Here is a 23,475-nt window from a genome sequence, read left to right on the forward strand (position 1 = left end):
ATTTATTTCTTGAACCTTTATGCATCTCTAAAAGGTAGCATTAGATGCCGACTACGACTGGCGAATCTGCGTGTGAGATGCAATTCATTCACGAGCTCTGTTCCCGAGGGATAACACTGTTAACGTAATTTTACAACTCGACCAAAACTATTTTCTCTCGCCCCCCCGCCTTTTATAAACAATGGTACGGTCCCATCCGCGAGGCTGCCGTTCGCTCCGCGTTTCCCGGCGGTTTGGGATACAACCATGACACGAAAAGAGAAGGGGTGCATTTTCTGATGTTCTCACAAGCTTCCTCCAGACGCAGGGCATTTTACTTATTTTGAGCCATTTTTTAAAAAAATCCGCCACTCTATGTATTTAAAATGAAATGCGTGTACCCCCTCCTCTGTCCTGTGGAATTTTCGATTTCTTTCCTGGGGTGGTTCCGCCCGCTGTGCGTTTCTCGGCTACCGCAAGTCGCGAAGCATCAAAGAGTGCGCATGCGCAATTGATCTCGGTGGCTACAACCAGGGTGCGGAGGTGTGTTGTGCATCTGTTGGGTGAGGAGCTCCACGGTTGTCGGTGCGCGATGCTGGGGTGAAGCCATTTGGCGGGTTTAGGACGGCAGCGACTCTCGACTCCCTCCCCCTCCCCCGTTGCTTTATTTGCTGCGGTCTCGATCTGCCCCCTGAACAATGGGATGCAGAGTATTAAGCTCCCACTATAACCAGAATCAGGATTTTGTTGGGGTTAGTTAGGGGTCTCGGCACTTAAGGTGCCGCTAAGGTTGCCACTTGCCGGCCCGAGAGAGCTTTTAAAGCTGTAGTTCAGGCAGATATTCAACAGGTGCAGCTTTCCCAAAGATGGAGCTGCAGTGATGAGCTGCACCTGTTGATTTTTTGCATAGCGGCACATCTGCTAAAGTTGTGTGAGTGTGTGTAAGAGGTGGGTAAGCTACGTGGTAAGTGATTCATTTCCACACTCTCTTTAGATAAATCCAGCAGTGCTAGGCATGGCTTCAAAGGGTCTCTCACATATTTGCATAAATAATGAAGAACCACCTTTTACAATATTCAATTTAAAATATTGTGCTTGATCACACTCATTGTGCAGCTAAACCTCCAAGCCTGACTTTGGTGAAGCAATGAGAACAGATTTCATTGTTTCAATATTAGTTCCAATATTGAGATAATTTTGAGGAATGGCACTTTGCAGTAATGAGCAGCAAAAGGAATAGGATATATGATACCCCTTTTAATTTTTCAAGTACTGTATCTAATCTTTTGCTACAGTTGATATTTCCCAAACCATGCATACACAAAAGCAGACTGAATGACCTGACCTGACGATTTCAAATATGTGAAAGATGGTGATGGATTAGTCTAATTTTGGGTTTGCAGATAGCATTTGTTATCCTGTCACTTTATGTTCTCTTAAATGGGATGTTTCCCCTCAGCCCATTGAAACTAAGTTAAACAGACAGAATATTAGTGGTAAAATCCACCAGACCTGTGGAGAATGTGCTACCGTTCAGTATCCCCTATTCCCCCTTGCATTTTTTATTTTTATTTTTGTGATTGGAATAAAGGGAGGATTACATATGGATGACAACACTGTTTGTAATCCCTCCTAGAAATATGAGTGCATAAGGTATTATTATTATTTATTAAATTCATTACCCACCTTTCATAATTAGATCCCAGGACTGGTTACAACCATTTAAAATTCATTATTAAAAACAGTTAAAACAAATTACAATATGGAATAGGGTGGCAATTCCACACAAAATACTTAGTGTATTTAGTAGCCTAACATGAAGCCCATAGTAGAAATGTTCTTTTTTTAAAAAAATACCAACCATTTTTCTTTAAAAAAGGTTAGGCTGGGGGAGCTGTAAATGTTTTAACTGTCTCCAGATCCACGCGAACTAGAAACTTGTTTCTGGAAAATGACAGTTATTGTTCTCACTATTTTGATGACACTAAGTAGGCCAATCTGCTCTGACTCACAGCCTCTTAATGTTGTGCACAGTGATGAGGTCATGAGGTAATGGTCTTTTGTTTCTTTTGCTTCCTTCTTATTTCAGGCAACCAGAACAATTCTAACAAGCTTTTAAGCGAGGAAGCCATGCCGCTCTTTGGAAACACATTCAGTCCAAAGAAAACCCCACCCAGGAAATCAGCCTCACTTTCCAATTTGCACATGGTAAGTTCTGGAACCTAAAACAGGTTTCTGGGACCTAATTCTCCCCTTTTTAAAAATAGAGTCCCAGGGTCCCCCAGCTACAGTCAGTCACAAAATAGGGCCTTGGAAACTAGAGAGGCAGAGCCAGTCACAGCCATTTGCTGCGCACAGAATGTATCATAGACGGGAGTGTGCTGCTCATAGAAATCCATAAATACTACAGACCATGGGTTTTATACAGTCGTGCTCAGTGTAGACTTGAAATTAAGTTAGTCATTGCCATTCACCTCAAAAGGTCTGTTTTGAGCAGGACTAGCATTGGATACAACCCCATCAATTCTGAAACAAAATTTTTAAGCAGCTGCACAACAGGAATAAATACACAAATACACATGCAACTTATTAATACCTCTAATTTACAAGCGAGGAGTACCAACACTTAGAATAGCTCATCCACTCCTGGAAGGAAAAAGGGTTATGTTTCAGATTCTTGCTCTGATTTTTTCTGAGTGGAAGGTCTGAATCATAATTCTTGCAGTGTTTGTGTTGATTAATTTTAAAGGCTTCCAATTGTCTGTAAAAACAATAAACCATGCATCTTTGTTACACTGTGTGTCTGTCCCCCGTACCACTGTTTTAGCAGGTAAAATCTTGGATTGACAAAACCAGGGATGGGGAATATTATTCAACCCAAGGGCCCCTGTGGGGAACCTTTGGAGGGCCACATGCCAGTTATTGGCAAGATCAGAGTCAAAGTGGACAGAGCAATGAATATGACTCTTATCTTTTGTATAATTGAGTTGAGGAGAATGAAAACAAAACGTTGTGTCCATTTTCCTCCTACAGCTGGATAGATCAAGCCGGGAGATTGAGCTAGGCCTGGAGTATGGCACTCCTGTCATGACCCTTACTGGACAGAGTATGAGGTTTGAGAATGGCCAGTGGATAGCAGGTGAGAAAGAACACTAATCCCATTGGCCATAATCCAAAAGCAATCCTTATCAGGTTCTCAGTGGCCTCATCCTGTTCCTCAGAAGATACAACTCTTGCAATAATCCCCAGCCATACTGAGTCTGTACTCCCATTGTCCTCCATACCCCCTTATTTGATGTATTCTGGCAAATATTAGTACTGTAGTGTTGATGTTGGTTCTGGTTTCTGGCCTTGTGTCAGGAGTGGTATTTGTGCTGTAGTCTGGGTCTGACTAGGTGAAGATGCCAGCTTCAGCGGGTGGGTGTGCATGCTTCACCAATGGTCATTCATATCACAAGGCTACTGACACTCTTCTTGGGGAGGACATTTAATAGGGCATCTTAAAGGTACACCAATATGTCAGCACATTGACCGTGTTGGATTCCATCTAGCTAGCTAATGCAATTGTTTCTCAGAGCTGCTAGAGGGCTATGTTGTTGTTGTTTAGTTGTTTAGTCGTGTCCAACTCTTTGTGACCCCATGGACCAGAGCACGCCAGGCACTCCTGTCTTCCACTGCCTCCCGCAGTTTGGTCAAACTCATGTTGGTAGCTTTGAAAACACTGTCCAACCATCTCGTCCTCTGTCGTCCCCTTCTCCTTGTGCCCTCAGTCTTTCCCAACATCAGGGTCTTTTCCAGGGAGTCTTCTCTTCTCATGAGGTGGCCAAAGTATTGGAGCCTCAGCTTCAGGATCTGTCCTTCCAGTGAGCACTCAGGGCTGATTTCCTTAAGAATGGATGCGTTTGATCTTCTTGCAGTCCATGGGACTCTCAAGAGTCTCCTCCAGCACCATAATTCAAAAGCATCAATTCTTCGGCGATCAGCCTTCTTTATGGTCCAGCTCTCACTTCCATACATCACTACTGGGAAAACCATAGCTTTTACTATACAGACCTTTGTTGGCAAGGTGATGTCTCTGCTTTTTAAGATGCTGTCTAGGTTTGCCATCGCCTTTCTCCCAAGGAGCAGGCTATAGTTGTGAAGTTTTGACACTTTTCTGTGAGTGCAAGGTGATTCTAGTACTGACTGCTTTCTCTCTCCTAGAATCATTTGGGGACACCGGGGACCGCAGGGAGACAAACCGCCTTCGGAAACGGATCCAGCAGCTGGAGGAAGAGAACAATCTCCTACAGCTGAAAATTGACATTTTGTTGGATATGGTGAGAATGAGGTGATTCACTCACCTCTGTGCATCAATATGTCTTTGATATCTGCATTAATTTTTCTACTTGATACAAAACCAGGGGAATGACAATGGTGACACAGTGGGTCAATGTCTCGTGGGATTCAAACCAGGCTCCAGAACACTTCATGATCTTATTGAGAACCCTGGGTTCCTTTTACGAGAAGATAGGCAGTGGCAGCATGGTTGCCCAGAAAAGAGCTTTTCCAATATTATTCTATTGATTTCCCCCACAAAGCCCAGGTTCATAAGGAATATGAAATGCATTCCAGAGGACTAGTGCTTGCCATTCATTGTGAATGTGCCTCATTACAAGTCCCAGAATCATCTGCAATAGGCAGGAGTTAATGGAAGATGATATGATGTAGAAGGAATTCCCTCTGGATTTGTAGTTTGAAATCCACTGCTTTAGAGAGAAACAAACAAATGTACTTGTTTTTAAGGGTTACCAGCACTAAAACAACATGGGAAAACAAATGCCATTTTTTGCCATTTCTTCCTTTTATTTGCAGCTCTCTGAGACGACTGCAGAGTCTCACCTCATGCAGAAAGAGATGGAGGAACTGAAAAATTATAGCCGAAAGAGGAAGTAAACTGGATGTGAAGGCCTCTAGAAGGTGGAAGAGGGAAGAGCAAGAGGATATGGTTAAAACCATCCACTGCAAGGAACTTAGGAAGCCACACCTGCCTTGGAAGACATTTGTTGTTGTGACCTTATGTTGCTGGATATCTAGCCAGGACTCCAAATGTGAAATACTATTAAGTTCTACAGTGCTGTCAGAAAGCAGCTGTCCTACTTTTCTTCTTCCCTAATGGAGTTTCTATCCAAGTGCTCTTAACATATTTCCGCAATATACATTTAATTTAATCAGTAGCAGGTAGTGGTTTGTAGTTAATAAGCGTCTCTTCCCACCCACCCAAGAAGGCAATCAAGATCGTGGGGTGTGGGGAGAGCAAAAGAAAAAGGCAGAAACTGCTTGCAACATATATTTACATACTCTTGCTGTCTCTCTCTTAACATGTTTCAGAAATGCTTTTCAATTGGCTGTTTCTTATCTTTGGGACGCAGAATTCTCTGGAAAAGTAAGGTCCTGAACTTGAGCCAGTGAGCTGATACAGAGACACCACTGGTGATAGGCAGCATTCTGGGCCCTTACCCTTATAGGCCTGCAATATATGTTAGTGAGGAAAACCTTTCATAATTGGAGATGACAGTGGACAATGTGGGAAGTTACATGTTTTAGTTGGCTCACAGTCATTCTGAATAGCAATGGCCTATACTCTAAAGCTGACTGACACACCACGGGGGGGGGGGGGGAGGGACCTTTTCAGCATAGTGGTTCAGATCCTTAGTTCACCCACATGTAAATCACCTGATGTCACTATGTTTTGAGGTGACCTATTTTTCCTTTGCAGAGTAGCTTGAGTTCACAGCCACAGTACAGTAGTGTACCGGGAAGTATGAGACCTCTGTCCCATATGTTCTTTCATCTCTTCCTTTCCCACACCAGCCCAGTGATGTGCTGTATTGCCTTATTAGTATGGCAAAACTCCACATTGAACAACTGGTTCTCTTCCATTTTTATCCCTCTCCTTCATGATGTATCAGAGTTCTATAACACTCCATGAATTCCATGTGCATTCTACCTTCTTCCTTGTCTTGGTAAAAAACAAATCTTCAGGCAATTCTTTGTACAGCCACCAGTTCCATTCAGGCCACTGTAAGTTAAATGTTGAGTTGAATTGTTGTATAAATCTATTTTTATACTTTAAAAATAAAGTCATTACAGTGTTTCTATTGCTGCAGTGTTGACTTGTGTATTTGTTTTATTACATAGCCCATTACTCTACTCTGGGTGGTTTTTAAAGGGACATCGTCCAAGTTCAAGAGAAATCTGGCCCTCCTCAAGATTAACTCCTCAGAAAAGTATTAATCCTATATAAATAATAATTTTTAAAAAGTACCCTGAAAACATGGATGCTATATATATTTACATGCACACACACGTTTACCTACCATATTATTTACCCCTTCGGAAGTGCAAAAGCCCCATTCTTAAGAATTTACTCTCTTTAGAATAAATCTTCGTTTGCCTTCTGGAATTTTGTGTTCTCTCTGTGTGTGAATAAAAGGGCCTGCTTTGCTGGTGGGCGGACGGGAGCTCTTCAACTTAAAAAGCACCAGAGCCTCAGAGGTCAGAAAAACAAACACATCTGCCCAAGAAGACTGAGCACGGGATCCTGAATGTCATTGGAAAAATGAAAGAGAGATGGAGTCGGACTGTCAGAAAGAGGGAAATCCCCTTCCAGATCTCTTCGCATCTTGTTGCAGAGGCGGCCATTGTGGTGGCCTCCAGATGTTGCTGGACTCAGCCCCAGCCAACACAGGCCCATAGTCAGGGGTGATGGGATTTGTAGTGCATCAACATCTGGAGGGGGCCACCACATCTTACAATGTCCCTGCCTTAAATTTTCCTGCCGGGGGGAGTGGGCTGGCTGACCAGCACCATAAGCAGAACCACTCTGGCCGTAAGGCGAGAATGCGCTGCAACATCCCACAAATAAATACAATTCAGCTCAGAGAAGAAGGAGCTGCCTTTGCGCGACAACAAGCGAGCCCCGCGTTGCCTTTTCCACCTCTTCCTCCCGTCCGCTGGGTGTCGCTGCGCAGCGGCAGAGCACAGCCCGTGCGCTTCCGCTCTCCCTCTCCTTCCGCTTCCGGCGACGCTCGCTCTCCGCTGCCGGCAGCCTGCCTCGTCGTTGCCTGCCCTCCCCTCGTTGCAGTCATGGCCGCCGCGATGCCCCTTTCCCCGGAGGACCTGCTGCTGCCCAAGTCCGCGGCGGGCAAGGCCGAAGACCTGGAAGAGGAGGTGGAGGACGACGACGACGAGGTAAAGCCAGCCCCTGCCGGAGCTTGGCCGGGCGGCCATGTGCGAGGTGACCCCTCTCTGGAGTCGGCCCTGCCTTGGGCCCAGGCGGGGGGCTCGAGTGAGCTGAAGCCCCGGCCAGGAGACGCGGAAGGAGGAGGAGGAGGAGCAGCGCGGGAAGCGTCTCCTCTGTGTGTTTTCTGGAGGGGGCCTTGCGCGAGCCGGGAGGGGGAGGGGGCTCGACGGAGGGGCGGTGCTGCTGGGAGCGTGGATTGGTGCCTGCTGAGGTTTCTCCTTGCAGGAGGGCTCCCCGGGTAGTAGTAGTACTAGTAGTAGCTTGGGTTGAAATTTCCCTTTTCAGTTGTGCAATTGTTTCTTTTGCTGGTTCAGGCCTGAACCAAACAGAAGCAATACTTCTACAAGCTGGTGGGTTTTAGTAGTAGTACTACTACTACTAGTAGTAGTAGTAGTAATAATAATAATAATAGTAATAATAATAATAATAATAATAATAATAATAATAGGCATCTGGCTGGCCGCTGCTGAGAACGAAGCTCCGGACTAGATCGGCCTTTGTTCCCATTCAGCACAGGGCTCTTTCAGTGTTAACGGGGTCCGGGTTTAGGGGGCAGGTCTTGTTCTGTGGGGCTCCCGCCCTCATCTCTCCTTTCCACGTTTGCAGCTGGACGAGACGCTAGCAGAGAGGCTCTGGGGCTTGACAGAGATGTTCCCGGAAAGCGTCCGATCGGCGGCTGGAGCTACCTTCGGCGTGTCTCTTTCTGTAGCCCAGAAAATGTACAGGTGAGGAGGGGGAAATGGGAGGTGAGGACCCAAGCCCCTTGGTCCCTGGTCCTCAGATACCATGCGCAGGTGGCCACTTAGCTATGCCTCGCAAGACTTGTGGTTTGTGGGTGGTTAAGGTAGCCCTTCTCAGTGAAGTGGCTGGCTCCTTCAGCCACCAAGGGGATGGAGAATTGTTAGGGAGTTGGTGGTGTTTTGCGTTTCTTAAGTTGGACAGACAGCCATTGAGAATACTTAGACTTCTTAATTCAGAACTCTAGATGTGTGTGTTTTTAGTGTGAGGATAGAAATGATCCGTTGTACGCTGTTTGGATAATGATGGTCAAGCAGTTGAGAATGTACCATGCATATTCAAGCTTTAATGAAGAAAAGGCTGAGAAATGAATGTAAATTAAATATTAAAAAAAACCCTTTGCCTGCAAGGAGCCATTGACATGGAATTGATCATAAATAATTGAGATAATTGTGATATCTGTAGTTGGGGAGAAAAGGGGTTCCATATTTACTTGTGAGAGTGAAGTTCTAGAGAACTATTTTGTTTTTTTAAAAAATAATTTTTATTGGGTTTTTACATTTTATAACAACAGACACACACACAAAGACAAAGACAAACAAACACACAAATACAATTACATACCCTAAATTTCTTTACCCACTTTCATTGACTTCCCCCCACCCCCTCCTCTTACATCCCAATTCCAAAATTAATTCAGCAAGTTCTTACCTAACCTCTTAAAGATATTCACATTGCTTTTAAAAATTAAGTTCTTTTGTTTGTCTATATTCAACTATCCAATTCTCTTATAATCATTAATTTCTTTTTTTTTTAAGGTCGATCTAACTTCCCCTTCACAAATTTTCCCTTTATTATATTAATTATAGGTCACATTGACCAAGTAAAACAAAACATAACATTTTATAGTTCTATTCTCTCCCCCCCCTGCCCCGGTTTCTGTCCCTTCCTAGACAAATGTCCAGAAAACAAACAAAAAATAGTTCTAGCCCGGATTCCTCACATCCGAGGCGTCTGATTCTCTGTCAGTCCCTCTCTGCCAACTATATTGGTAGTCCTCTTTGATGGTCCTAAGACCCCGAAGGAGTTCAGTCAGAGTCACATCATATTTTCTTTCGTCCTGAATGTTGAAGAGTGTTTGCTGCGAAAGACCATCTAGTTTTCCATACTCAAGAGAAAAGTCCCAATCATGTTGCTTTGTTCTTTCTAGTTTTAATATTCCAAGTACTCCAGGGGCTTCTCTCTTCTTCTTTCTCATCTTTCGCAGGTCTGTAATCCAGAGGTCTTCTTGCTCATACTCTAACACTGCAGATTCCTGGTTGATATTTTCCACTTGTAGTGTCTGAACTCCTTCTTTTTTCTCTGTCAATTCCAAAGGCATCTCTTCCTGCTCAGCTGCAGAATTTTTATCATGCGTCTCCTTTGTGCATTCAGCAGAGTTGTTTGTTTCAGGATTCAAGGTCATAAAAACTTTACTTAGAGCCATACTCTGCTCCTGCAGGATTCCCACGAGAAAAAACATTTTTTCTATCTCCGCCAGTAATTTTCCCTCTGCAGCCATTGTAATGTCACTAATTCCCCCTAGGGGGCTTTCAGTTATTTAGTAGTCCTTTTCCAATAATCTGTTACTTTGTTATTATCAATACTTTGTTTCCAATCGCCTCAGTCCAAATGTATCAGCTTTAATTCCAAGAGTTGTTAAATAGCAAAATTCTTTACTTTGTCCGCCCGTTTGACAGCTTCTTTGACAGCTGTCAAACTCCTTTCACTTCTTCCTCCGGCACCCAAATAGGACACTCCCGGGTTTTTTGGGGGGGATACACACAAAGTTCCAAATTCCCTTTCTCTCCAGCACAAAAATCTTGTTCTATCAAATTTGTGAGAAACTTTTAAATCATCAAAACAATATTCATTCCGCCTTAATTCTCCGTTCCTTGCTTTGAAACGTCTATAAGTAGAGGGGGTGCGGACTTCCCTTTAACACATCCCCCGATCGTGCCGAATTCACAGGATAAAATTTTTAAAGTCCAAATTCTACTACTCACGGGTCCTTTGTTATCCAGTCCAAATTTTGGGAAGAAAGTCAGCGCTCTCCGGCCATGGCTTGCGGCTTCGCTCTACTGAGGTAGCGGTCTACTCTCAGCACCACGCCACTCTCCGTACCCTCTCCGTAGCCTTTAAAAAGGCTCTTCGTGGGTCGGGGAGGGCGCTTAAGGTGCCCACCGAGTCACCAAGTCCGCAGGCTTCCGCGCCTGCGGTTTCTGAGGGTCCCCGTGTCGCCGGCACGGCAAGACCCGTCCTCAGTAGAGCCGATTCCCTCCGGAGCTCGGAGGGAATCCGCCATTAGCCGTTCGCGCTAACCCGGAAGTCGAGAACTATTTTGAGTATACTCAGAAATAATTCAGTTATAGTAGTTCAACTAAACAGAGAGCTTGTAGTCAAATGGCTTGGGCCCTTTATTCAGTGAAATGGTAATTTTCCTTTTGTTCGCTCTTTAAACTCTCGTATTACACACACATACTCCATATAGACATGAATAATAAATGCAAGGCTGTACTACACCAAACAATTTGTCATCAAATATAAATATAAATTTCTCAGGTTGTGGACACAAAATAACCCTGTTAAATAGAATTTATATTCTCATTTTGCTCTTTTTTAATGTAGTCATGATCATATTTTCTTAATCATTCTGAAATAGAATACATACTAAGAAGTTTCCATTCAGAAGAAACCAAAATTATTGCTAATAAAAGATTGTGAATAAGTGATTTGCTTGAAATATAATTATATTCTTTTAAGACCTCGAGTAAAATAATTTCCAGAGTAATATCCTTGTAAGTCTTTTGCAGCAAAAACAAAGAATCCTATGATGCTTTAAAAAATAACAAACTTTTTATAGCCAAAACTTTCAGGGACTAAAGTTCATTTTCTCAGATGTATGAATTATTATCCTGAGATAGGTATATATAACGAACCGCTTTTGGCTGCTAATGATTAAAATTAAAATGTTGCTCTTCCAGGTGTTTCAAATTTTTGGTCTTTTGTTTAATTTCTAAGCTTGCATGACACAGTATCCTAATGTTCCCACAAAGATCAATCCATGTATTTAACTCCCCCCCCCCCCCCCAAAAAAAAAAAAAACATTCTTAGTGAGTTGAGGAGGAAAGGTTTTTCTTTTGAAGCGATATCCAGTTATGTCCACTCATGAACAGATTTCTGTGAGCAGAAGAGGATTTCCCCTTCCTGTTGTAGTCTCTGCATGCTCAAGTTTGCCCTGGAGGGTTGGGGAGCTTTTCAGAACAGATTTGGGATCTAAACTGTGCTGTGGATGACAGAAAGCTGCATCACATGAGTAGAAGGCTGTTTGTGTGATGTTGGATTTCACTCAGGTTGCCTATGATCTTTAAGGAAACTTCATTATGGTATAAAACCAAACTTTATACACTATTTATGCATTTAGTTCCTTCCTTTGCTAATTCTTTGTCTTTTAATGGAATCTTGGTACTTTTAAGGGAGAAAACCTGGAGGTATTTCAGATTGTGATGGATATTTATAGGGAGTGTATTTATATTTGGAAGCAAAAATATGATTGTGATGAGACATGTTATAAGGTTCACACACACTAATGTTGCCATAGGAAGGGGATTTAAGGCTGCAATCCCATAACCGTTTACTAGGGAGTAAGTCCTATAAGTTTAGATAAGTGGAGCTTACCTTGGAGTATATATGAATAGGATTGTACTGAAACTGGAATAATAGTCTAATGCAATCTAATAGTGAGATCTTTAGGATAAGTCATTTCCATTGTAGTGAAGTTGGAAACATTAGCTTTACTTATTACCTTCTCTCCCCTCCTCCTACCCCCCAAAAAAGATTCTCCAGGGCAGCTTTGTGGATTGGGACCACTTCCTTCATGATCCTAGTTCTTCCTGTTGTTTTTGAAACTGAGAAACTGCAAATGGAGCAGCAACAGCAGATGCAACAGCGACAGGTGAGAACTGAATTACAGCATTTTTTGGCCTATTAAGTCTGTGATTCTTATCCTTTTCAGAATGTTCCTCCTTTTATCTGTGAATCTTCCTCCACCACGCAGTACATTTAATTCCTGAATCTTTGCAGAATTACCTGTCTCAAAGCATCTAGTGGATCAGTTTCACTGTATTTGATTCTGTTCTTCATCTATATCTTTTTGTGCACATTTGCTCATGTAGCATATACCTTTGCTATATGATGAAATAATAGTCCCCCCTCATTTACTGCATGACCTCTTTCACTTTTTCTCTCCTGATGAATCACTTCCCGCAGTTTCTTTTACAGGCATTCCATCATCCTAACACTTTCCAGTCACCCCAGCTGCTGATGCAAGATGGGGTAGATTTCTGCATAGTCTCTTCCTTTCTGTGTTAATTCTAGCTTTTGTACTTCCCATAATTGCACCGAACCAGCTGAAAGAGTACAAAACACCACATTCCCAGATTTGGCTGGGGTATTGCCTATTTTGTGACTTCAGAAGCACGTCGGCTGATGGTTGTGTCCACTCACAGCAAAACTTCTGAGTGATGACATTTGACTGGCCTTATTAGTAACAATGTGTTCCTTTATTTACAAATAACACATGCCCTACTTTTCTTATTGGCATGAATTTATGACTGGTTAGTTTTCTTCCTTTACTATGGCTGCAAAAGTTAGACTTTTTAAAGCTGCATATCATAAATGTCACCATTGATATAAGAGAACATCTTTGGTCACTTGACCGGGGGGAATGAATATTGAAATATTAGAATTACAAAATACCTGACATTTCTCACACTGCCTGAATGACCACCAGCATCGTACCATGACAGATGTAACAAATACTGTGTTTTCAAGTACTTTACACTTCATTCACTTAATTTTATCAGGGCAGTCTTTTCTACTTATATGAAAATAGAAATCTATTACAGTGGTACCTCTGGTTGCGGACACAATCCATTCCAGGGTGCTGTTTGCACCCCGAAGTGTCTGCAACTAGAGCGCCTCTTCCGCACATGTGCACAGCGCGATCAAGCACTTCTGCGCATGTGCAAAGCATGATGGCTTTTGCACATAGTGCGTGGAACGCTTCTGCGCATGCATGGTGAAACCCGGAAGTATATAAGCAGGTTTGCTGCGTTCGCAAGCTGAAAAGACGCAACATGAACCTAACGCAACACGAGGTACGACTGTATTGTAATGCAGCCTTGTATTTAAGTACTGGAATTCCACACCAGCAACAGCATGGTTTTAAGAAGAGACTGCTAATATTGCAGAATGGTAGGAAATGCTGTGTTCCCTTTTTTAAGTTTTATAAAAGATCTGGAGGGTTATTCACCGGAAGGTGAAAATCCTTCCTCCAGTAGGCTAAGTAGTTAAAATGCTGCTCTTGCTTTTTGTAAACTTTTTCACATTTCTTAACAGATTTTATTAGGACCAAACACAGGATTGTCTGGAGGGATGCCAGGTGCTCTGCCATCTCTTCCTGGAAAGATTTAATGAAGCTACACTGGACCCATATCGTGGAATGAAATATTGAAATCATTTGTTTGAACTGTTTGATTAGGCCAGCGGTTTTTTTCTCATAACCTTGGGATATTAACTATTCTTAATGAAGGCAGAACCCCTATCTGGATCTCCTGCAATCTTTAGGCAGTCATGACTTTTCCATCCATTCAAGCAACATTATAGGTAACTATGGAGACTTTGGAAGCTTCTGTTTTGGTAGCCTTACCTCCAGGAAACCACCTCAGGACATGTCATATTTGGTCAACTTTAACGTGTAATTGTCAGTGTAAATAGCCCTGCGTTCTTCTCCAACTGTATTTCAGAGCAGTAACAGCAAGAAATGGAGTAAAAATGCCAGAATGTGCAGCATATAGAAGAACCTAGAATGCACTTGACTCTATGCAGTGAGCTCTTACTTGAAGAAAGATATTTGCCCTACAATGTTACATATTTGAAAAATAAGGGAAGCAGGAAAAGTCATTTTTGCCAAGTCTTATCTGTGCTGAATCTATTAGTATCAAAGTTTGCTAGAGCACTTTTGTATTAAAGTTTCAGTGCAAACATGGAAGTATTTTCTTTATTATCTCAGGCTTTACATACATTATGCTTGCTAACAGCAGGATACTAAAACTTACCAATGGAGTGTCAACCCTTAGCTTTACACGTTTGTGTTCGGTAGTAATGGCAGGGAGGGACCCTCTCAACTCCAATGGAGAGTAGCTGGGTAATAAGTTCTTCTTAGGCTACAGCTTCATACCAACATGTGTTTATTTTTTACCTTTATATACATTATTACAATACAATTCAGTTCAACACACAGAAGTGACAGGACACAGGAAGGCTTTTTCATTTTTAATATTTGGTTAAACAAAATACATCTCTGTAAACAAACCCAAGACAAGGCTATAACAAAACCAAACAAGCAGGAAAACAATTAAGGGCTTCTTCATTCCCAAGCAATGGGAATGGGCTGATTCCTTTCCTCTGCTGCCATAACTCTGGTCCAGAGGGGTGGGTGATCACATGTTCCCTTTTCCTGAGCTGCTGAATCACACCACTTTTCCCCTAAGGACAGAACAATGACATAAATACACACAGACGGAAAGAAACAGCTGTATGCTTTAAAAGATATTTGCATATTGTGCACTGGTCCATTGGCTTCCATGCAAACGGGGTCTCTCCAAAGTGCTATTTAGCCAGCAGACAAAATAATGTCTTTGAGATTTTTTTTTTGGGGGGGGGGGAATGGCTTCAAGTCAGAAGCAGAACTGCAAGCCTGATGTTCTGCTTGTGAAGTGTGTGTATGTGTGTACAAATTCTGCTAGCTGGCTTTGGTTATTGGAATGTGTAGTCCAGAAGAAAGGGGAGGGCATTTGTAAAAATAGAAGTTATTAGGCTATGACTGTAATACATGCAGAGAATAGCCAACACAAGTTCCCAGTATGTTGCCTGCAAGGTATCCAGAGGTCAATAAACAAGATGTTGATACCATTCACACTGCATTCAACTGTGAAGGGCTTGGAATGCTGGCTTAGAAAGCATGTATTGTATCTTGCTCATGCTTAGAATGGACAGGTCAGATTCCAAGGATGTAAGGGGTCGGTTTCAGCCCTCCTTAACCATTACATTTTCCTATAGAATGAAACTCTAAAAGTGGGTTCTACTTCCACTGTTCCAGTACTACTGAAAATGAAGCTGGCAAAAAGCATTAATAATGAAAAATGCAACAATAGAATAAACGGGGTTCAAGGAGAGGTCAATCGAGTGAAAGGCCACCTTCTCCTTTTCACCTACTAACTAGCACAAAGAAGTGATGTGAAACACCTGAATCAGATCAGAAGGAAAACTAATTCAGTCTCCTGCCAGGGTCTTTAGCTTGTTCACTTAGTTGGTGAGGAGAGAAGAGTTAAATTCAGGAGGGTCACCTGCCAATCATAATGGAAGAATGTGGCTCAGCCTACCTGTTGTAAAGTCTTCCCTCATCCCCAGCAAACTTGCGTAAGCATTCTCAACCCCAACAACTGACCGTTGCTATACAAGAGCAACAGAAATCTAGCCCTTTATTCTTGTTTCCCATAATTCCACTTGGAAATCAACATTTGCTCCATTTCCAGCTTCCTACCTTGCTGAAACTTGGCTACTCTTCCCTTTTGTTTCATGATTTCATCCTCAAACAGCCTGTAGTTTTATTCCCTGTTCAGTGAATATTTCCCTGAATTACAGGACAGACAGATAAGAAAAATAAACACAGGCTACATGTGGACCACCTAACAAAAATACTTGAGGCTTTTAAATAAGCATCAATTTAGCTACCACTTTTCCAAACTATTCAGTCTTTCATTTTCAGACCACACTTAAAAAGAGCATGAGACAGGAAAACTCCTGTAAGGAGTTCCATTATTATGGTCCCATTTTGTCTACATCTCCCCTAACTCTTGGCACAATTACTATTACAAAAGGGGAATCCACAAGCACCATACCTTTGCTAAGAGTATCTAGAGTTTCCTGAGAGACCCAAATGGTTTGCAAATTTCTTCAACATAAAGTTTGGTGTTGGAGACAAAGGACACACATAATGAAGAGTATGGAGGCAGGAAAAACCCAAAACTCCTGTAGGGAGTTCCACAATGAGGCTTGGAGGGAGGCAGGCATGGCTTTGGGGGGGAAGAATATGCCTGGCCCCAGCCCTACCCTGAAGGAGACACACACTAGCCAAACAGGAGCTATAGGAACTCCTGGAGACAGTTGTGTGTAACCCAGTATGAAGTCCTTCTAAGACTGGGGCGGGGGCGGGGGCAGGAAATTAAAGGGGAGAATTCCAACACCCATTTCTAAATGAAAGTATGCATTATAATTAAAGAGCACAGATCTGGTTCTGTTACGTCCACCTTCTCTTCCCCTACTACATGTCCAGCTTCTGTTCTTCATGTTGGCTCCGACAATACCTTGTGGTTGCCTTATGGCCTCATAATGGGGGGGAAATGCCAAAGTTCCAGGGAAGAGGAGAAGAGTGCTCATTATCCACATCACAGGACATTAGAAATTGGTGGAGGGAGAAGGACCAGTACTGTAGTGCGAGGACAGGGTAGTTGCAGGTCATGCATCCGCTTTCCAACTCTGATGTGCTTCCACCTCTTCAGGCACCACTAGAAGAAGTTCACAGTTCTTTCCTCGCAGCTGGTGTCTCAAAAACTTCCTGTAGCAGTTAAAGGTGGGTAGGGGAAAAAGAAAGCACAGTTCAAATGCAATCTTTTTGTTGAGTGTAATTTTTGGTATGCACCTACATTCTACCATTTGAATAGCTTTAAGAACTTGCAGGTCAGCCATGATTTGATCTTATTGGTTTTCTTCAGCTGGAACTGCAGAGATCTTAGAACTTTTTTAAAAAAACTCTTACGGTTCAAAAGACAGTAACACCCTTTAACAAACTTCGTTTCAAAAGTCTATGAAGAAAATCACCTTCTGGTGAGCCTTGAGCCTTACTATGAATTAAGTATTAAATAAACTAAAAAGAGAAAAAACAAGTGTGTGTGTGTATGGTTCTGGCTGCACCTGCCAGTCGAATGCAGCCCCCAAAAACTTTCCACCAGGTTAATGTTGCCCTTGCCCTGAAAATGGGTTCCTATTACTAAGTAACGTCAAATGCCTACTTTTCAATCTGAGCTAATTCTGTTGCAAAAAAGTGAAGGATAAGGACAAAGTCTAGGCTTTTGTTTTCATTCTTCACCATTGTTGGTACACTTTACTCCCTTCATCTCTGGGAGATTAAAACCAATCTACACTACGGATTATGCACTTCAATTTACAATATGTTCAGAGGATGGGCACCTAGGTTACACTGGCTAGGATGGAAGAAAACCTACCTGAGCTCACTTTCACCTCCAATGGATTCAGGTACCTTGAGTTTAGAGTCAAGGTTATAGTAGATACCTCCCACTTCCCGGACACAGATCCAATGTTGCCGTTTAAGAGGAAGTTTCAATGGACCCCAGCAAAGGCTTGATGGCAGATTCATAATGAAGCCCATCACATTGGAGAGGGCAATTACACTGACATCCCTGAACAGAGAATAATAGAAGAAAGAAACTGTTAGGCTCTTACAGTTATTTATAAACCCAAATAGGAAGAAGCCAGTTCCAATGATGGCAAGTCTCTCTTGACAGTCTGGTTCTCTTTACCTGCGCTTATCCCACCAAACTGCTTCATAACCTTTGGTCTGAAGAGCTGCCATGATGACGTTCACATCATAGTTCCCGTTTCCCAGCATGCTTTTCTTGTGGGGTGTCACCATGGTGTTGGGAGACAACCTGAACATGAAAACACATTGTAGAAACATGAAGATAGCATTGGTCCCAAGTGGATGATGAAGCAAGGCTGACCATTTGGGGAAAGATAGCTGAAGATGGACAAAAAGGTTAATAAATTAAGTCCACTACTCTGTCTGTACATTTGTAGGAAGAGATAGGTGCTGGGATGGACAGAGAGTGGGGAAGTCCATTAAGTGTTCTCAAAGTAAACCTATTGTTTTTCTGTCACCGGATTTATATCCCTCAAAAAAGAAAATGAAAGTCATTGCTAACATATAGAAGATTACAACGAACCATTATAGAACCTACAATAAAAGACAGCAAAGTTTCAAAGAGTGAGAAGAATAAACTTTCACAACACTAAACCTGACTGGGCCCTGATAGAGACTTCATCCAAAACAGAAGAATTACAGTACAATGATTTCTACACTTTTGAAAAACTGGTAAAATTCTTGATTTTACAGTGACAGATACCTCTCTGTGTTGAAACAGCATGACACTCCTGTAAGATTCAAACATCAACTATTGTCTGAACAAAGCCAAATAGGTCATGCTGGTTTCAATCACATGAACAAGCTATGTGTGGTATCCCCAACAAGCTCAATCTGTAATTATGACTGGCATCTGGAAATGAGCAATCCTCAGACATTTACCATGAAATGATCTCTCCACAGCCAAATGACATTTGTTCATCCATAATTGCTCTGGAGGAACGAATGGCACCTTGTCCTTTCCCCTAAAGGTTAACAACAGACAGTGCCACTTTTTAAATAGGCAAGGAAGATCTGCTTTGATCCATTTCACATGCTCATGGTAACCAATACAACAGTCTATGATCTAAGACGGTAAAGAAAGCAGGCAAAGCTGTATAAAACAAATTAGGACTGCATAGGGCCACTTTGCTCTGGTGTGTGATAGGCAAGTTTTGTGGGTTCGTTAATTACAGCCATAATCCTTCAACAATTACATTTGTAAAGACCTAAGACACGGAATCCTTCGTCAGGAACCTAGACGTTAAGAACTTTTCTAAATGTTCCTGAACATTTACACAAACTTCACTTTTCAGTTCCAATAAGTTCAAGATAGAAACTCAAGGGAATCCACTTAAATGTACCATGTCTTAAATTAAGCCTCCCAAGAGTCTCAAGGAATATGGAGAACTCCCAGAAGAACAAGAAAACACTACATAAACAACACAGGAACTATTGCCTTGACTATATTACCTATTTTAATTTTCAACAAAAACTTCAGACTACCAGCTTTAAAATATATGCATGATCCTAGGCATTTTTACTCAAAAGAGTAAGCCCCTCCGTTATATTTACTCATTATTAAGGGTGCACAAGATTATCCATAAAGAGAGATTGGGAGAATTCTCAAAACATTTGTAGTAAATAAAGGATCAAGCATACACCCAAGGACTACCACCTATTTTTTCAGTTCCAAGCACTGTTTTCAAGCTACGGTAGTTACTAACACACATGATACAATAATGGGACCATATCAGCTACTGTTTAGTTGGATAACAAAAGAGGAAGCATGGAGAGCCTGATGTGTAAATCAAAGGAGCAGAAGCAACTTGGGTAGTTGAATGGTATGCTGCAAGGAAGAGTTAAGAGCAGGAGGACTTGCAGAAGACACTGGTTCCCAGAGAGCAGACAGAGAGATATGATGAAAGACTGGCAGATGTAGCCTGAGGGATGATGGTCCACCATACCCAGGACAGCAAGAATTGTATTTAACATCAGGAAATAAGTGTTCTCATGAGATCCCCTGGCTACATTTTGCCCGTGTGTCTTCTTTTAAATTACACATCAAAAAAACCTATGCAAAGCGCAGCTCTAAGAGGATTTTGTTTCTGCTTCAAAAGCTGGTACCGAGAGGCAGAACCCTGGACAAAAAGGCAAACTGTATTAGTGGTCTCCTTAGTAAAATGTGTGGCAATTGATGAAACAAGAAACCATTCAGAATCAGTGTCAAAATTCTGGAAACTCTTCTTTTCCTCACCCAACCCACAAAGAGTTTCTGAGGCACTAAATACAACTAAAGAAGTGAATGCGTGTACAGAAAACAAAACACCCCCCCCCCCTTAACATAATGCTGGCAAACCAAGTTCTTCTTACCTTTGAAAAATCTCCTGTAATGTGTCTCGGGTAAAGGCATTGCCGTCCTGGAAGACATTATTGAGGGCATGGAGAGCACATAACTCCTTGCGCTGTTTTTCATGATAAATACGCACTGGCATCGGCTGTGGTGTTTCAGATGATTCCGATTTTATTTTGTCACCTTTCCATGGCACACAACTCATTTTTTTTGTAGTGTAGGACGTGAAGATAGGAGATGACAAAGTTTATGAAGTTTCTCCCCACCACACAAAAAGCAGAGCAAGCAGCCTTTCGTTTCTAGACAACTCCAGCCCACACAAGTGGAACACCTGCTGTTACTTTAATAGTTGTATTCACTGGATGGCTGCAGAAATAACTTAAAGATTTTAATCATTTTTCTCCCACCCTCCCACCTCCTTTAGCCTGCAAGGAACCGTCCTTAGTATATTTGCATCTTTTTCTCGGCCTCCCCTTGAAAAATGTTTTATATGGCCTTAACATCAGAGTGTCAGATAGAATGTATCACATCGCTCTTTTTCCTCCATTTCCTTTGGTCAATGATGCCTCCAAGACAAAGATCCACAGCCTAACTCTTAAAATATGCTCAGTCTAACAACAATAACAAAAAAGCGGTGGGGGAAGACAAATATCATGTAATTAAGCAAGGCCAAGTTGGTGCTGTCCAGAAGGAATACAGGGCCCCCAGAGAGGCATCAACTGCATTTTTGCAATCTTGTCAGAGAGGCTGCGTCCCCAAAACACAGATGCAGAGAGACAGGGAAACAGACTGTTTCTTCCAGGTGGGGGTCCTCCAACTTTGCCAGGTACAAAATTCCTTGCCCAAGGCTTCTTGTGTTCCTGATGGGAGAAAAGAAGAGATCCAATGAAGCACAGAACTATCACTGCCCGGTTACCGACTTTTTAAAACAGCACCCAGAAAAGGGTTTCCAGAACTGCTCTGCATAAACAAAACAAAAAAGCCACGAAGGTGCAAGGAAGGCCTGCCTTATGAGATCCGGGGTTCCCCACATCCGGAAAGAAGGGTCTTCCTTTGCCTCACAAGCACCCCCAGCCCTCCTCGGCGTCGCGGAGGGTGCCAAGATCCCGCCGTTAAGTGCGGGCAGGAGAAGCGCGTGCAGGAACTGCGGGGGGGGGGGGCGGAGAGTAGGGAACGGGAGTTTGTGCTTGCAATCACAGCAATTCTGGCCTGTCCTGGGGAACCGCAGTCATGCAGTCAGCAGGCCCCTGTGCCCGCTCGCGGGGGGGGGGGGCAGCTCCTTCTCTGGATTGTGGGGCGCGGAGAGGGGGGGGAGGCGTTGAACTCGCCAACTCGGGAGAAGAGGGAACCGGAGAGTCTTTTGAGGGGGTCGAGGAAGAGAGACTGTCCAGGGTGACGTGTGGGAGAAAAGAGCTCTACTCGGGTGGGGGGCAACCCCACAGGCCCTCCCGCATTCTTGGTTTTTTTTGGGGGGGGGACACACACGGAACGCCTCTCTCCCTTCGCGACCCCTCGCCCCGTCCCCCCGTCACGCTGCTACTCACCCGTTAGCGGCCCCAACCTGCTGAAGCCCAACAACCACCCAGGAGCCAGCGCATGCGCAACCATAACAGAGTCCTTCCCCGTCGCGCGCGCGCGCGTGTGTGAGCGCGCTGAGCCCGCCCCCGGCGCGGGCCTATGGAGCAGGGTTCCGCGTGACGTCAGAGAAGGCGGTCCTCGCTCTCTCTCCCTCCTCCCTTTCAGACGGCGCCGGAGACGTTGCCTTTGCAATCTCTTCTGAAATCTTAACCCTCGGCTGCGCGTGCGGCTTGAGCTGTGCCTTATTATAGGCAGTGCGGAGTTGTGGGGCTGAGGATTGGGTGTGACGAGCCGGGAGGAGGACCGCGTGTTGACAATCCCTCCTCATGCCTATGAAGCCCGGCGCGGACGGAATTCTCTGCCAGGCGTCCTCTGAGCCCCGACCCACTTCACAGGGGTGTTGTTAAGGACATAAAAGGCGGGTGTAGGCATTCCTAAGCCGCGTGGCGGATGGGATAAAAATATAATTAAGGATATGCATGCCTTTGAGTCAGAGAGTCATGGTTTTAACGCGCCTCGCCTCACCCGCTCCGTTTGGGTGCCTGGCATTGGTAAACATTTCAATCGGTGCATACATCGTATACTGAATAATTCGTAAACATGGCTGTTCTTAAACCGAGGTACCACTGTATTTCAGGCAGCTTGCATGCATGACAGCCGCTGCCCGTTTGTGCTGGAGCAGCAAAGATCCTCCTCTACCCGACTGCAGTGTACCTGGGCTACCAGCCAAAGCTGGTAGAAGGCACTCTGTGCCACACTGAGGCTCCTTGTGCCAAATGACTGGATTGAATCCAAGTGTACCCAACAGCAACACTTGTTTCTTCAAGCGACACATCAAGGGAAGTGTAACCTCATCCAGAGAGACGAACCACCCAATAACGGGGTCACAGTGTTACGCTGACTGAGCTTCAGTTTGTTGGCTCTCACCCAGTCCATTACGGAAACCAGGCACTGATCCAGCACATCCACCTCACACCTGCTTTAGCTGTAACAAAGAATTCAAGTTGCATGTTGTCAACATACTGATGGCAGCACAGTCTGAGACTCCAGATCATTCCACTATAATGTTAAACAGCATATAAAATGACAAGGCTATCTGTTGCCTGGCCAATATCTTTCCACTTCCATCTGTCAGTCACATCTGTCCTTACCAATTCAAAATGGGAACAAATTCAACAGCTAACATAGGCAATTCAATCATCATTCCACAGGATAACTCATCAACCAAATTAATATTATACAAGAGGCAGAGTATAGGTAGGCTAAAAGCTGATAAATTCAGCCATTCCAAATGTCATGAAAATCCAAGTCTTCATCAATACTTTTAATATTTTCTGAGGTTTTTTTCACCCATGAAAATAAGTGGCCCTCAGCTCCCTATAGCTTTATATTGTGTGTACTGTATAAATGAATGGGGATTTCCTCTATTTACTTCTCTCACACTGAGATTTAAAAGTCTGGGTCTGGGTCAGTCCTTAGACAATGCTTATAACACAAGTCTGAAACATAATAATTCTCAACTGTTGTAATCTTATGCAACTGAGCAGTCACCACTTTGACCTGTGATTTATTGTATTTCCTCATGTCATCAGTGAGAAGAAAAACCCTAGTATTCACAATATCACTAATTTTACCTTGCTCTTTTTATTAGGAACTGGCCACTAATTGTCAGATTTTGACAACGCCCATACTGACTGGATTGAATTTCATTACTGAGTGCTGAATAGTACAGTAACACACAGCTCTCTTGCAGTGCTTGAAATATTGTGACTCCACGCTACAAAGATACAGCATTTTCCTCTCTTCCTTATGTATTCCAGATGTATACATGTCTACATAGTATGTGATTTTTTTTGTGGAAGAATTTTGTATTTTGAGAAGATAAGTGATTCTTCCACCTTGGTTATTGGCACATCCTACAGGCCCAGGAAAGCTTATGCTACAAAACATGTTAATCTTTAA

The 23,475-nt window shown here is 43.1% G+C and overlaps 3 protein-coding genes across 12 annotated transcripts; 2 read left to right on the top strand and 1 right to left on the bottom strand.

The window, feature by feature from the left end:
* The first annotated feature begins 286 nt into the window (after positions 1 to 286).
* On the top strand, positions 287 to 6,121 carry CBY1 (chibby 1, beta catenin antagonist). Of its 5 annotated transcripts, none has more exons than XM_081877731.1 (5): positions 287 to 542; positions 2,069 to 2,187; positions 3,013 to 3,118; positions 4,183 to 4,309; positions 4,834 to 6,121. In XM_081877731.1, exons 1-5 carry the CDS (start codon positions 371 to 373, stop codon positions 4,886 to 4,888), a joined length of 579 nt encoding a protein of 192 aa, XP_081733857.1. In that variant the 5' UTR covers positions 287 to 370; the 3' UTR covers positions 4,889 to 6,121. The 5 variants fall into 5 exon arrangements, with proteins under 5 accessions (XP_081733857.1, XP_081733856.1, XP_081733860.1 ...); XM_081877730.1 differs by having other exon boundaries at positions 289 to 542; positions 4,183 to 4,298; XM_081877734.1 differs by having other exon boundaries at positions 417 to 522; positions 4,183 to 4,298.
* A 930-nt stretch (positions 6,122 to 7,051) lies between these two features.
* TOMM22 (translocase of outer mitochondrial membrane 22) lies at positions 7,052 to 14,093 on the top strand. The gene is made up of 4 exons (XM_081877736.1): positions 7,052 to 7,212; positions 7,871 to 7,989; positions 11,879 to 11,996; positions 13,442 to 14,093. Exons 1-4 carry the CDS (start codon positions 7,108 to 7,110, stop codon positions 13,514 to 13,516), a joined length of 417 nt encoding a protein of 138 aa, XP_081733862.1. The 5' UTR covers positions 7,052 to 7,107; the 3' UTR covers positions 13,517 to 14,093.
* A 271-nt stretch (positions 14,094 to 14,364) lies between these two features.
* On the bottom strand, positions 14,365 to 21,613 carry JOSD1 (Josephin domain containing 1). Of its 6 annotated transcripts, none has more exons than XR_014160494.1 (7): positions 21,480 to 21,613; positions 19,956 to 20,795; positions 17,704 to 17,832; positions 17,389 to 17,583; positions 16,594 to 16,721; positions 15,648 to 15,737; positions 14,365 to 14,590 (listed from the first exon to the last, which is right to left on the bottom strand). XR_014160494.1 is itself a non-coding variant. In XM_081877729.1 (6 exons), exons 2-5 carry the CDS (start codon positions 20,138 to 20,140, stop codon positions 16,622 to 16,624), a joined length of 609 nt encoding a protein of 202 aa, XP_081733855.1. In that variant the 5' UTR covers positions 20,141 to 20,795; positions 21,480 to 21,613; the 3' UTR covers positions 14,365 to 15,737; positions 16,594 to 16,621. The 6 variants fall into 6 exon arrangements, 2 of the variants coding, with proteins under 2 accessions (XP_081733855.1, XP_081733854.1); XR_014160495.1 differs by having other exon boundaries at positions 16,006 to 16,721; XR_014160496.1 differs by having other exon boundaries at positions 14,365 to 15,737; positions 16,006 to 16,721.
* Positions 21,614 to 23,475: the final 1,862 nt, after the last annotated feature.

This window comes from Podarcis erhardii (genome assembly GCF_964252035.2).
Source record: "Podarcis erhardii genome assembly, chromosome: 10".
Taxonomy (NCBI): Eukaryota; Metazoa; Chordata; class Lepidosauria; order Squamata; family Lacertidae; genus Podarcis; species Podarcis erhardii.